This window comes from Sorex fumeus, unplaced genomic scaffold, assembly GCF_029834395.1.
Source record: "Sorex fumeus unplaced genomic scaffold, SorFum_2.1 ptg000030l, whole genome shotgun sequence".
NCBI lineage: Eukaryota > Metazoa > Chordata > Mammalia > Eulipotyphla > Soricidae > Sorex > Sorex fumeus.
The window spans coordinates 14,044,079-14,058,689 of NW_026606087.1; the positions used below are offsets into that span (position 1 = coordinate 14,044,079).

Here is a 14,611-nt window from a genome sequence, read left to right on the forward strand (position 1 = left end):
GTCAATATAAGTGGACTAGAGAAAGAAAATGAAAAGAGAATAAATAGGATTAAGGGTCTAAGGCAGCCAGAAAATGATCATCTAACATGTGATTAACTCAATGCCATGGCAACTTATTTTTCAGTTTAGAAATAAATTATAGAAGAGCTGAATGATGTAGGGTGATCAAATCCAATTTGGTTGTAATAATCTAACAGTGACATGTTGACTCATAACCTAGAGAGTAAACATGGGAAAAATATCAAATAGGGATATTTAAAAGGTAAAATTAAAAAGACATGATGTATGATCTTTCCTATCTTTTCCTGGACACTACTTTATTCTTTATGTCTCAATCTAAAGTATTTTTCCAGATTATTTTAGATGCCTTACTTAAATATGGTTCCCATTAAGAGTCCTGTACTTTTTTTTTTTTTTTGCTTTTTTTTGGGTCACACCCGTCGATGCACAGGGGTTACTACTGGCTTTGCACTCAGGAATTACTCCTGTCTGAGCTCAGGGGACCATATGGGATGCTGGGAATCAAACCTGGGTCAGCCGCATGCAAGGCAAATTCCCTACCCGCAGTACTATCACTCCAGCCCCAGATCACATGAACTATTGATAAGTGTTTTATTCCTCAGTTTGTCTGTTAAAACAGAAGGTTTAGTTTGTTTACAACTTATAGTCTATCTAAAAGTGAAGATTTCAGGCAATATAAGATTTTTTCCAATTAAATGAGGTAATCTTATTAAATATCGTATTGGTTTTTTTGCACTTGGCTTGGTAAGTGCTCAACAAAAATAATAGTTATCTTCTCAGTTTCTTAGTTCTCATAATAAAAGCATGGACACAGGAGACTATAATTTGGGGCCTGGAGCAGGGTATTTGTGTTTAACTCTTTACTCTAAAACTCTTTACTCTAAAACAATGCTTCTTATCTGCCTCTTCACCCTTAGGTTCTCAATGTATTTATTACAAAATTTGATCATGATACACAGTGGCCCAGAGGCACTCTGAGTTTAAGTAATTTGAATGAGTACTTTATGAATTCAAACTTCCAAACTCAACTAGCTATCCTATGTTCTACTCAAGACTCTTTTAACAGATTAAAAGTGGGCAAATAATTGTAATAATTATTCTTTTGTAAACATCTACCAGGAATTAAGTTTTCTACCTACATGGATCTATAAACATTTGCATTAAGTTTATAAATAAGAAATTGGGAATTTCAAAAAACTAGTTTTCTTAACCAATTAAACACTGTTTCCTCAATAAGATTGAGGTTTGAAATTGAAATCTGGGCAGAGGATAAGAAATTGTTGCAGTTTCAGTAACTGGGTGATTTTCTCCAGTGATAGGAACATCAGTGCTTAAAAACAGTGCTGTTTCAAGCGAACAAATCACTTCATTTGTTAATGGCTGATAATAAAGCTTTTAGTGATTACATTATTTTGCTTCTTTAAATTCATGTGGATTGTGACATGGTTAGTAAAGTATATTTAAGAATCAGTGAGTCATAGGATGTAGGTTTCAACTCACCTCTGTAGGTTGAATTTGTATTACTAAATGGCTTATTTCTAGGTCTCAGATTCTCTTCTAAAAATAAAGGATAACCCCATTCCAACTCTTAATTTCTTTAAAGTCTCTGCCTTTAAGAAAAAAAAAATGCCATGACACAGAACCATGCACTCAAGATCCCTTGTTACCACAGGCACCTCTCTGAGCCTTGGGACTTGCAGATCTCAGGGGATCTTAAGGCGTAAAGTTCCGGAGGCTCTAAAGAAGGAGAGCTCTTAAAAGCAGCAGTATAGATATCAGCATAAAGAGGTGTAAAGCCTGGCAGGAAGATTTGTGCAGATTGTGCAGGGTTGTTGGTTCTTGGTGTCTTCTACTAATAGACATTTCACCAGTCTTTCTCCTCTAAGCCTTCAGAGCTTGTGAGGGTAAGTGGGGACTTTGGTTTTTCCTTCAGAAAAGTCTTTAGGGACTCAATTTTCAAACTTCTAGATCCTTAAGAGATTAGAGGAAAACATATTTGAAGAAGAGTCTTCCTGTGATCCAAGTTTGGAAATGATCCTTACACTTCGCTTCTGTACCTAAGCCCATACTCCCTATCCATATCCCTTAATACATAAAATCCCACCAGTTTGCCCTCACCCTTACAGCTTGAGTTTATATTTCCTTGCATGGGTCGATATTGGCAGGAATCACATAATACTTCTTTTTGCTATGAATGAATCACTGTGTCATATTGTGTACTACATACTGTAATATTGTCATTGGGCTACAGATAAAAGAGAGTCTTTGGATTAGAAACTGTAAGTGGGAAAATAACACTAAAAGTGAACTAAAAAAAACCTCAGGCCCTAAATAACCATATTCTTCACCTTTTTTGGGTCATTTATAAATGTAACTTGCACCAGGTTCTAGAATACGAATTTTAAATGTTTTACTATGCACTTACACTATGTTTGTGTAGCTAGGAAATAGAACGCAAGATAAATCCATAGCTGATCTATGGTAAAGCCAAAATTTTTCTAAAAAATGTTTAGAAGATGGGATGGTTAAATTATTTCAATTCATTATAGATTCAAAACATAGCGAATAATTTCTTCATCTTTCTTTATTTTGTTTTGTGCCACACCTGACTGTGCTTAGAGCTTCCTCCTGGTTGTGTACAAAATGATCTCTATTGGCAGTGATCAGGGAATTATATGGGCTCCCCAGGACCAAATTCAGGCCAGATGTCAGTTGTGTGCAAAGCAAGTGCTTTATTTAGTTGACTATTTCTTCAGTCACTAATACTTTCATTTTAATCGCGTTTATTGATTAGAACAAGAAATGGCAATCTCTGAATCATAGTCCTGAACTCTATGGTCAGTTATTTGGGTAAAATTTTAGGATGAAATGAGAATTTTGTAGGAACTAGTAACTTACTGGGGGAAAACAGCATTTCAAATTTCTATTGATAAGCAAATATAAGCATATTGATAAGCATTTATAAGCGAATTTCCTAACTTCAATGGATGGCTATGGAGAGTATCATGCTGAGTGTCATGAGTCATAAGGAGAGGGACAGATAAAGAATGACTGCATTGATTTGTGGAATATGAAAAAAAAAGTATGAGATCAATACCCAAGGGAAGGGAAAATAGGGGCCAGGAGGACTGAACAATGATTGGAAGCTTGCCAAAATAGTTGGAAATGATCACTTGGACAGGAACTGAGTGTTAAAAGTAAGTAAAGGGATATACGTGATATCCCTTCAGTATCTGTATTCCAGACCATAATGCCCAAAGGCGGGGTGGAAGGGAGAGAATGAGAGAAAGGGGGTATGGGTGGAAGGGAAACTGGGGGCATTAATGGTGGGAAATGTGCACTTGTGAAGGAAAGGATGCTAGAACATTATATGACTGAAACACAAACATGAACAACTTTGTAGCTACAAATTTAAAAAATAATTAGTTCTAATTCTAAACTGTGACAGCTTTATAAATTAAAATATGAGTATTAGTTCATAAACCATAAGCCCAGAGGTAATGAATAGTTAGGAAATTTGAGATGATAAATTGTTATTGTATTTCATGGTAAGAACATGTAATCTTGTGAATTGTTATTTCAAAAGGGGACAATGACCACTGGAAGATTTTTAGTAGGATTACAACATAATTTTATTTCTATCCTGAAGAAATAATTTGATTCCTTTGTGGAGAATTAATTAGAGAAGAAAATTACAATAAGTTGGCATATCAGTAAGGATAGTAAGAAAGATATTGAGAAATCCTGGAGCAAGATACTGAGGGGTGAGGTTGAAGAAATAGGAGAGTGGGGAAAGTGATGGCCTTGCATGTGACTGGCACCGATTTAATTCTTGGCACCATATATAAGCTCCCAAGCATTGCCAGGAGTGATCCATGAGCACAGAGCTGGAAGTAAGTGCTAAGCACAGTTGGATGTAACCCAACTTTTCTCCTCCATTGCCCTCACACAAAATAAAATGATATCTAAGGAATAAATTCAGTTCAGATTTGGATAAAGAAAAGCCTTCACTAACAACAGTATTTTAGATAGAAATAATAGATGATTTATATCTTCAAAAGGAGAAGGTGAAAAATTTCTTTCCTTTTATTTTTGTCTAGAGTTTATTGAAAGATGGTTATGGACCCTATTTAGAATATAAACATTAAAGAGAATCAAGCGTAGGATGAACAAAAAGTTCAACCTCTTATGTTTGCAAAACTGACAAGTTATTATAACTGTTACTTCAGTAAGTTGTAGCTAGAAGACAAGGTTGAGCTAGAAACATAAATTTGGGATAGTAATATACAGAATAAATATAAGAATGCCCTTTAAGTGGGTAGAAAATAATTTGGATATATTAGTAAAAAAAGATAAATGAGCAATTATCCAAAAGATATATTGGAAAAAAGAGGAGTTTTGTTGTTCTCTGTTTTCTATGATATTAGGTCTTAAAATTAATTCTAAATAAGGAAGATGTTGTGAGGGTTGGAAGATGTAATGACTTAATAAGAATGATTGAAATCCTCATTCTTCATGTTTGACTTCGTATTAAATTTACTCACAGTTTAAAGTATATGCACATGTACATATATGTTTGTATGTATGCATATACAAATATATATTTTTGTATATTTTGTATATATATTGTATATATATATATGGAGAGAGAGAGTGAGACAGTGTCGAATTACCGTAGATGGCAATTTGATTGATTTCAGTGTGGCCCAGGCAACAAAATAAGATACTTCTTAATAAACTTCTAATTTAATAAAAATGATAATGAGGACGTGGGATGATGATTGAGTACAGACAAGAAGATGAAACAGCTCATAAAAGTATCATAACTTGCATAAGAGAGAATGCATTAATAAGTAGGAAAAGAAAGTTTTCTTTTAAAGGAAAGACTCCATAAAGTGCATGTTCATGAAAAGGTAGTGAATAAGAAAAACAGAAAGGACAAAGTAATTGGCTCCACTGAAGAAACATTTTAATCACTCATTGAAGAATGTAGAGAAAGAAAAAAAGAAGGGGTAATGTTCAAAGCAAAGAATAAAAATGATTTGTGAAGGATTGGAACCCAAGATGTATCTGTGGAAATGGTCAGGCTACAGAAATACTGAGAGAACAATGATCCCCTAATCTGTTATTACCTCACCCTTTCATAATCTTTGGTATGGAATTTGTATTACCATTCCTCTACGTCCAGTGAGAGTTCCTGGTCTTTTTAATTTATTTATTTATTTATTTATTGAATCGCTGTGGGAAAAGTTACAAAGCTTTCAGGTTTAGGTCTTGGTCATGCAAATATCAATCACATTTCCCTTTACCAATACTTATTTTTCACCACGAAGAACCCCAATAACCCCCCCCACCCAATGCCTGTGGGGCAGATGAATTCTAGTTAACACTCTATCTACTTTGACTAGCTTCATTGTTTTGATAAAAGTTGTACCATTATTATTTAGACTTTACCCCCCCCCCCCCCAAATCAGCCATTCTGAAAAAGCATTGTGAAATGATTTGTTTTCTACAGCTGGGTTCAAGAATTAAATGATGTTGCGGCCGCGCGGTTTTGGATTTCTGCTATTTTATTTATTAACCCTGAAAGTATTTCTACTGAGAGTCAGATAATTAAGAGATTGGTTTCTGTGCTTCTGGGGCCATGGCCGTGCCAGAGAGCCGCTCGTGGGGGGCAACTGGTGACCTCGGTAGGGCGTGAAGGATGGACCAGAATGCCCCCCGTCCCATGAGGTATCAGTCACGCCCCCACCGCCCCCCGCCCCCCGACTCAGACCTGCTCTCCACAAGGCTCCCATGCGGCCGCCATTTTTCTTTCCAGAGAGGAGAGGGCGAATGGGGCAACACCCTTTCCCCTCCAGGCAGGCAAGATGGCGTGGATTAACGCATAGTCCGTTCGCTTTTCTGCTCCAAGCTGTTGGTTTTCTGTATTAAGTCCTTGTGCTTCTGGGGCCCTGGCCGTGTCCTGGTCTTGATGTGTTTCATTTGATCTCTGTTCATTCTCGTTCTATTTCCACTACTCTCAGGATGCATCATGGGAAGTTTTTGGACTAATGTATCAAACACAGCCAGCTTCACACTAACAGGTTTCTCAGAGCTGGAGGGTCTGGAGTACTGGCTCGCTGCTCTTCTATTGCTGCTTTATGCTATCTCCATCGTGGGAAACACTGTCATTCTCTTTATCATCAAAGAGGAGCAGAGCTTACACCAGCCAATGTATTACTTTCTGTCTCTGCTGTCTGTCAATGACTTGGGTGTATCCTTTTCTACACTCCCTACTGTACTGGCTGCCATGTGCTTTCATGCCCCGGAGACTCCATTTGATGCCTGTCTGGCCCAGATGTTCTTCATTCATTTTTTCTCCTGGACAGAATCTGGGATCCTGCTGGCTATGAGTTTTGACCGCTATGTGGCTATCTGTAACCCACTACGTTATTCTACAGTGCTCACTGATATCCGTGTGGCTTACATGGGCATATCCATCATCATCCGCAGCTTTTGCATGGTTTTCCCCCTGCCTTTTCTTCTGAAGAGATTACCTTTTTGTAAAGCCAACGTGTTGATCCATTCTTACTGCTTACACCCAGATCTGATACGCCTGCCCTGTGGAGATACCACCATCAATAGTATGTATGGTCTGTTTATTGTCATCTCTGCCTTTGGTGTAGACTCAGTGCTCATCCTTCTTTCTTACGTACTCATATTGCGCTCTGTGCTGGCCATTGCCTCCAAGGAAGAGAGGCTAAAAACACTCAATACGTGTGTGTCACACATCTGTGCTGTGCTCATCTTCTATGTGCCCATGGTTAGTGTGTCCATGGTTCATCGATTTGGGAAGCATGCCCCTGAATATGTACACAAGTTTATGTCCCTCATTTATCTTTTTGTGCCCCCAATGCTTAACCCTATTATCTATTCTATTAAGACTAAAGAGATTCGTAAGAGGCTTCGGAAAATGTTAATGGAACCTAAATTCTGATCACAGAGAAATCTGCAAAATTCTAGGTGCCCAAGTAAATGGTTGTTTAAGCTGATGTTTTGGTGTGGTATGCTTGTCTGTGGAGGTTTTTAATATTCCTCTCCATCTGGACTTCTGATTTGGGCACCAGCCAAAATTATATGCATGTAAAACCCATAACTTAATACTCAAGGCTGCCATAAATTGTAATTAATTGTTCCACATGTTGCCACAAAATACTTCCTTCAGACAGAACAAGATGGAGGGTCTTCAGTAATGTATCCAGATTATTAACATCCATTTCAAGTAAATTTCAAGTAAATTTCCAAGAAAGAAAGAAATTAATGCACACATATAAATTATATTATAACTGGGGCCTATACTGCCTGAGATGGTAGGTATCACATAATATTTTTATAATAATACTTTAACACTAAATTAAAAATTAAATATTTAATATCAGTGACAACCATTACATTTCTGAAGAATATTCTTAAGTCCTGTAAAATGTAATATAATGTAATATAAATGCTCATCATATAATATTCAATAAAAATCATTTAGCACCCAAAATTCAGAAATTTAAAAACAGGTGAGTAGTCATACAGAGAAATAATTTTATGTCACCATTTCTTGGATATAACTGGAAGAAGATTAACTTTTTATTAAGAATTTAGTAAATCAACTAAATGGAAGGCTAAAGGACACTCACAAGGGAAGTTTGCCATCAATACTGTGGCTCATGATCTGCAGTAATATGAATTTTTATGAACAATAGTGACTATTCAGCCCCCAAATAATTGAGCACGTATTAAACCAGAGAAGAGGTAGATGAAGGGTATTAGGAATTTCATGGAGCACAATCCCTGAATAGAAGCAACCATGGGGAAAAAGAACTCTCCACACAAACCCATGTAAAACAAACTCTCAGTTCTGTAAAGATAGGATGTGAAAGTGTTATTCCCAGTTTTACAAGTCAATTTTGAAGACATTTTCATGTGTGTCTACTTAAAGTTATCTTCTCTTATTGAGTGGTTGTGATTTTCTTTCCATTTCCTGCAGTAAAAGTTTGCCATTCTTCTTTTGTGAAATATTTCCCACGTTTTTCTTTTTTCTTTTTTTTGTTTTTGGGTCACACCAGGCGATGCACAGGGGTTACTCCTGGTTTTGCACTCAAGAAGTACCCCTGGTGGTGCTCAGGGGACCATATGGGATGCTGGAAACCGAACCCAGATCGGCCACATGCAAGGCAAATGCCCTGTCTGCTGTGCTCTCACTCCAGCCCCTCCCACATACGTTTTATCTTATGAAATTCTTTTTACTCTCATTGATATGGCTGTAATTACCTTGTTCTAGAATACTTGATATTTTCTTCTTGCATATCATTGTTGAAGATGTTACTCCTCTATATTGATCTGCATTTGTTGGCTTGCTTGGTGATGGCCCATTAATTTTGCATTAACTCAGGGTTTGGGAAAAGATCTGAATTAATACTGTGAAAGAATGATTGTGTCACTTGAGAATTCTTCCTTCCTTCCTTCCTTCCTTCCTTCCTTCCTTCCTTCCTTCCTTCCTTCCTTCCTTCCTTCCTATCTTTCTATCTTCCTTTCTTTACCTCTTCATTTCTTTTTCTCTCATTCTCTTTTTCTTTCTTTCTCTCATTTTCTCATTATTTCTCTCTTTCTGCCTCCCTTTCTCTCTTTCTTTCTTTTCTTCATTTTTTGTAATGCTCATGGCTAAACTAGAGCTTACCTCTAGCTCTGTGCCCAGGACCACTCCTGGCACGCTTGGGTGACTATCTGGGGTGTTATCCTGGAAAGGATATCAGAACATCCTGAGAGAACCTCATAGAAATGATTTGAGTAAGAAAAATTTCTGATAGTAAGTTAAATATTAAAAAGGAAGCAGATTAAAGAAACAAACAAATCATGCAATAAATAAATAGGACTTGTTAGATTGAGTATAAAACTTGGATGGAAATCCCAGAGCTCTGAGGCTGATGGAGGAACAAAACTGTCCCTAGACTTAACACAGAAGTGGCCTCAGAGAGAACGAACACTGAGCTCTTTGAATGTCAGAAAGGATCCTACGTCTATGATGCTGGAAAGAGCAACCGTGCTATCCTCTTAGTTCTCCTGAGAAAATTATCTTTCCGTGGATGAGGAAAAAAGTAAATATAAGCAAACTTTGTAGACAGTTACAAATACAGATAAAATAAACCTCAATAAAAAACAGGTCCACTATAGCCATGCCACCGAACTCTGTGCCTGGCTGTTTTCATATATATACAAATATATTTCAAAGCTCACATCACCCAAACTTTAACAACATGTTATTGATGTCTTATAGAATGTTTTAATGGCTCCTGCAAAAATAGAATAATCTTCCTTGTTTCTTATATGAAAACTTTTTTGTAAGCATGTTCAGCAGTTCTTTATAACAGACATTATGGAATATATTATTTCAGTTGTGTTTTGAGACAGGGGTTGAGGATTGGGATGGAAACATCCTGAATTTGATGGTGGGAAGGTGTAATGGTGGTGGGATTGGTGTTTGAATATTAAATGTAATCAAATATTGTGAACTAATAGGTCTCATTCCCCTGACCCTGAAAGAGCCTCCATTCATTGGGAAAAGATGAGTAAGAAGAGGCTATTAAAATCTCAGGACTGGGAGGAATAGAGATGTTACTGGTGCCTGCTTGAGTAATTCGATGATTTGAGTGATACAGTGACAGTGATTGTGAACTAACTTATAAAATAAAAATAAAATAAAATAAAAGACAGGTCAATCATATGTCCTTAGAAACATGGTTACAATGCTAATCAATTCCCTCCTTTAAAACATCTATATTCTAATATATCTATATATTTAAATAATAGAAACAAATTAATTTTATATGCATTTTTGAAGTATTAAATCTTTATGTATTAAATCTTTTAAATAATTGCAATATCAACTATAGAATTGAGAAGGCATAAAATAAGGCAAAAGATAGGAAGTTGAGTACTATGATAACACTAAAACCATTTTGATTCTATTCAATGACCCCTATTTACTTGTTTGGTAATCATTGTCTGACTACCTTGGGCATAGCTCTGTGCTAGGTAATAGAATGTTTAGTTAGGTTAAACTTGGTTGGTGATTGCAAAGATCATGTAACATTAAAAGATTCTATCTTCTACTTTTAGGCATTATGATCTGCAATACAGATACTGAGAGGTTATTATTGTCTGCCATGGAGGCAAGGGGAGGGTGGAAAAAGGGGGACATACTTGGGAAGTGGGTGGTGGGAATGTGCACTGGTGAAGGGATGGGTGTTTGATCATGTGTGATTGTAACTCAAACATGAAAGCTTGTAACTATCTCGCCGTGATTCAATAAAATTAAAAAAATTATTCTATCTACTAGTTTAATACAGATGTGCTAAATTAAGTTCTGTATAAATAAGGGCCGATCTTTTCTATCACAAAATTGTGATAGAAATTTCTTCTAGTATTACAGAGATATTTATTTTTCAGATCTCAGTTTGTTAATGACCCTCTGTGACAAAAATGTGCTGTACACAAACACAAAAACACAAACTGGTTTATATTGATATTTTAGAATTTAGAAAAATTTGTTGAGGATGCAGAAAGCTAAAAACTCTCATTTTCATAATGCATATAACAATCCACTATACTTATTATTGCCTGATGTACTGAGTAATGCAATAATAAGTATAAGTATATACTTTTAAGTATATACTTATAATAATAATGATAATAATAATAAGTTTCTACATCAGGATCCTCTGTGAGCTGTATTATGGATTCACTACCAGAATCTCACCATTCTATGAGGAAGTGATCATCAATGTTAAGAGAGGGGCTCGGCAGGGTGATACCATTTCACTGAAACTCTTCAGTGCCACCGTTGAGAACATCATGAGATGACTGGAATGGGAAGGAATGGGAGTGAGATTGAGGGTCAGTAACTACACCACCTCTGCTTCACTGATGACATCGTTCTAATAACAACAAGCAGTAGCTAAGTGGCACAAATGCTGGCCGACTTTGATGATGAATGTGGAAATGTTGGACTGCAGTCGAACCTCATGAAGACAATGCTCATGAGAAACCAACTAGTCCCTGATGTTCCATTTGCTCTCAACGGAACAAACATCTTCAAAAGCAGCAATTATGTGTACCTAGGTCAAGAACTCAACATGACAAATGACCTGGCACCTGAGCTGCACAGGAGGAAGAGAGGAAGAGAGCGGCTTGGAACATCTTCAAGAGCATTGAAGAGGGACTGGAGCAATAGCACAGCAGATAAGGCCTTGCACGCGACCAACCCGGGTTTGATTCCCAGCATCCCATATGGTCTCCCGAGCACTGCCAGGAGTAATTCCTGAGCACAAGGGCCAGGAGTAACCCCTGTGCATCACCAGGAGTGACCAAAAAAGCAAAAAAAAAAAAATAGAGAGTCAAAGAAATAATTAAAAGGACCTCTGGCTTGGGGAAACATCTCTTCGACTCCACCGTTTTTTTTCTGCACTAACATAAGCCTCAGAGACCTGGGCCCTACGAAAACAGGATGAAAACGCTATTCAGGTCTCCCAAAGAGGAATCGAAAGAGCTATGCTTGGAGTATCACGCTTCACTCAAGTGAGAGAAGGAATCTGGATTTCCGACTTCCGTTGACGATTGAGAATCAGGGACACTGTGTCGTTTGCCAAGGCATCGAAAATCAGATGGGCTGGACACGTAATGCGATTTGAAGATGACCACTGAACTGGAGCTGTTCCTGACTGGATTCCACGGGATATCAAAAGAATGCCTGGCTGCCCACCTACAAGATGGTCGGACTCCTTCGTCAAGACCCTAAACAAATTTTTTGAGGTTCTTCGTGTTCTTGGAGCAAGAAGATGTCACTGGGCTATACTAGCAGAAGACAGTGACAGATGGAAATGTTACTGGTGCCTGCTTGAGCAAGTTGTTGGATAACAGGATGTCAAGTAATCACTTATTATTGCCTAATAAATACAAACTAATTCCCTAAATGAGACTTGCAACTTTTCTTCTTAAGATAAATTATATAGGCAAAAGCTGATAAAATGAGTCAGAGAATAACATCTACATAAGTTATATTATTAATATGAATATTAATACTAATATTAATTACTATTAATATTTTGTTCCGATTTAAAACTAAAAAGTTTCTTTACTAAATTATATTACAAATAAATATCAGCATATATTTCAAAGTTGTGCTCAATTGTTTGATTTGCTTACAAGTTATCTCACTTGTAAGCAAATCTTTCCTTTTCCCTAATATCCCAAACAGTATTGCTTTAGATTTTTTGTAAAAAATATTTTGTACATATTTGAATTCAAACATGAATTAACACCTCCTATTGAATATAACCAATACTTTGTTGCATAATTTACACTGGAATATTTTCAGGTTAAGTGTTTATAACCCACTTTATGGAATTTTTAATGTATTTGTTTAGCAAAATTTTTTTGTTTTATATTTTTTTACTTGTCTCTTCCACATTGAATCATAAAATATTTGTTTATTGAATTATGACTCATATTTTTGCTCCCAAATCCCTGTGTGTTTTATAAGGCCATGTCAAATATGCAGATGGAGAGAAGGTACAGTAGATAAGACACTTGCCTTATGTGTGGCTTATCTGGATTTAATGCCCAGCACACCATATTGTCCTCCATGCACCACCAGGAGTAACCCCTATAAGGAGAATGGGGAGTAAGCCCTGAACATAGCCAGGTATGGCCATCCCACCCCCCCAAAAAATGAACGTAAAGAAAAAAAGGAAGTTGTCTCAGTCAGAGATATTGGGCTTTGTCAAGACTAACTAATCATGAAGTTGACTAATCCACTGTTACTGTGAAGATAGACTGTCACCAAAAAATTCATTTCTTCCATTATGGAATATATTTTTTCTAAATACACAGCTTCGAATTTTCAGGCTTTGTTCTTCCTTGCAGAGTTCATATAAACTCATATGTTTACCTTTCCATAAATTACTTGAATATTTATATTGCATTCACTTAAAATAGAAGAATTTTGGAAGCATTTAGAAGGAATATATAGTTAGTAAACACATCCAAAGAAGCCTTGGCATATATTTTTAATATTTACTATGAGTAGGTTTCTCTCTAAACTTTAGTCAATAAATTTTATAAATGCTAAATTCTTAAACCCAACATTTTACTGTGACATTATGGGTTTCAATAAATATTACTGAGTTAATAAAAATGAATTAACCACAATATTTTATAAGCAAACAAACAAAAGGAAATAAAATAATCTGACACCAGGATTATATTTATTTCTTTCCAAAATATCCCAAGTTTTTTAGTCTTATTGTTACCTGACTTAAGACTGGTTGTTCACTATTCGAAAGGGCTGATACTCAAGAGTTGATGATGTGGTGGTTAGAGAAAACTGACTAATCCAGGTGCTGGTGCTAGATACCTGAGAAGACTGTACATTTATTGCCCTAAAAAATCTCTTACTCTCATCTGGGGCTTTTGTAGGATTTAAAGTGTTAGTGAGATGATGGGTAGTGAGAAGAGGTTCAGTCATTTAGATGTATCGCTAAGTTTGATAATTGTGGTCTGCTTCCACCAAAGTCTTTGAGAACAACAATCTCTGCCTCTGGCCATTGAGCAACAGCTTTCAGATCTCTCTCTCTCTCTCTCTCTCTCTCTCTCTCTCTCTCTCTCTCTCTCTCTCTCTCTCTCTCCAGAAGACATGCTAACTGCCTTTTCCTCACTCATTAGTGATTGAATCCATGTTCAACGTTTTGTACACAGTGTGCAAAAGCATTCTTTGCGTTAAGAAATAGAAAAGCCCAAGGTCAAGAGGATGCAAAGTTAATAAATGTGTATATGTGGAAGACAAGATAGACTCTTTAGTTCTTGGTCATTTACATTTGTATTGATGTTGGTTAGTGAGTTATATATTTCTGTTAGGAGGAATAAAGTCTGAGTCATACTTTATAAAAAATTTTTTCTGAGCACAATTTGGGAGAATAAATTATATAAGATTAAAACTACTCAGTAGCCAGCCTTAATTTTTTGCATTTCTTCTATTTTTATTTGCCACCAAAATTTTTGCTGTAATCAGTCATAACATGCTTTAGGTGATTTTTTAAATTTTTAGGTGAGTTTTTTTTACATAACTCTAATAATTTATAGGAAGTTTTGTTTGAGAATTATACTTTCCATGTGAAGAGTGTTGTAAGCTTGTAAAAGCAATAGAAAAAGAAGTATTTATATGGTGTTGCTAATTCTTTAGTTACATATGTAAGAAACAACTAAATGAATAACCTAGTGTATAATTAATTTTATTTTCTCAAAATTATTTATTTAAGTAGTATTTTCTTTGAGAATAAGTCACCAAACCACCAAATTTTCCGAGGTAGAACAATCTCTGGGCTGAAAATTATTCCAAACAAGGCCTTCAAGATTCTCTTCCCTCAGGATAGGAACAGCAGCCGCCATACCTGACTCAGCTCCACAACTCAGGTTACATATTTTATTTTTAATAACTCTACTATGAGTCGGGCTGGAGCAATAGCACAGTGGGTAGGGCGTTTTCCTTGCATGTGGCTGATCT

At 36.3% G+C, this 14,611-nt stretch overlaps 1 protein-coding gene across 1 annotated transcript; it reads left to right on the plus strand.

The window, feature by feature from the left end:
- Nucleotides 1-6,055: 6,055 nt before the first annotated feature.
- LOC130025213 (olfactory receptor 51I2-like) lies at nt 6,056-7,000 on the plus strand. The gene has a single exon (XM_056116157.1). The coding sequence runs from the start codon at nt 6,056-6,058 to the stop codon at nt 6,998-7,000; it is 945 nt and encodes a 314-aa protein (XP_055972132.1).
- Nucleotides 7,001-14,611: the final 7,611 nt, after the last annotated feature.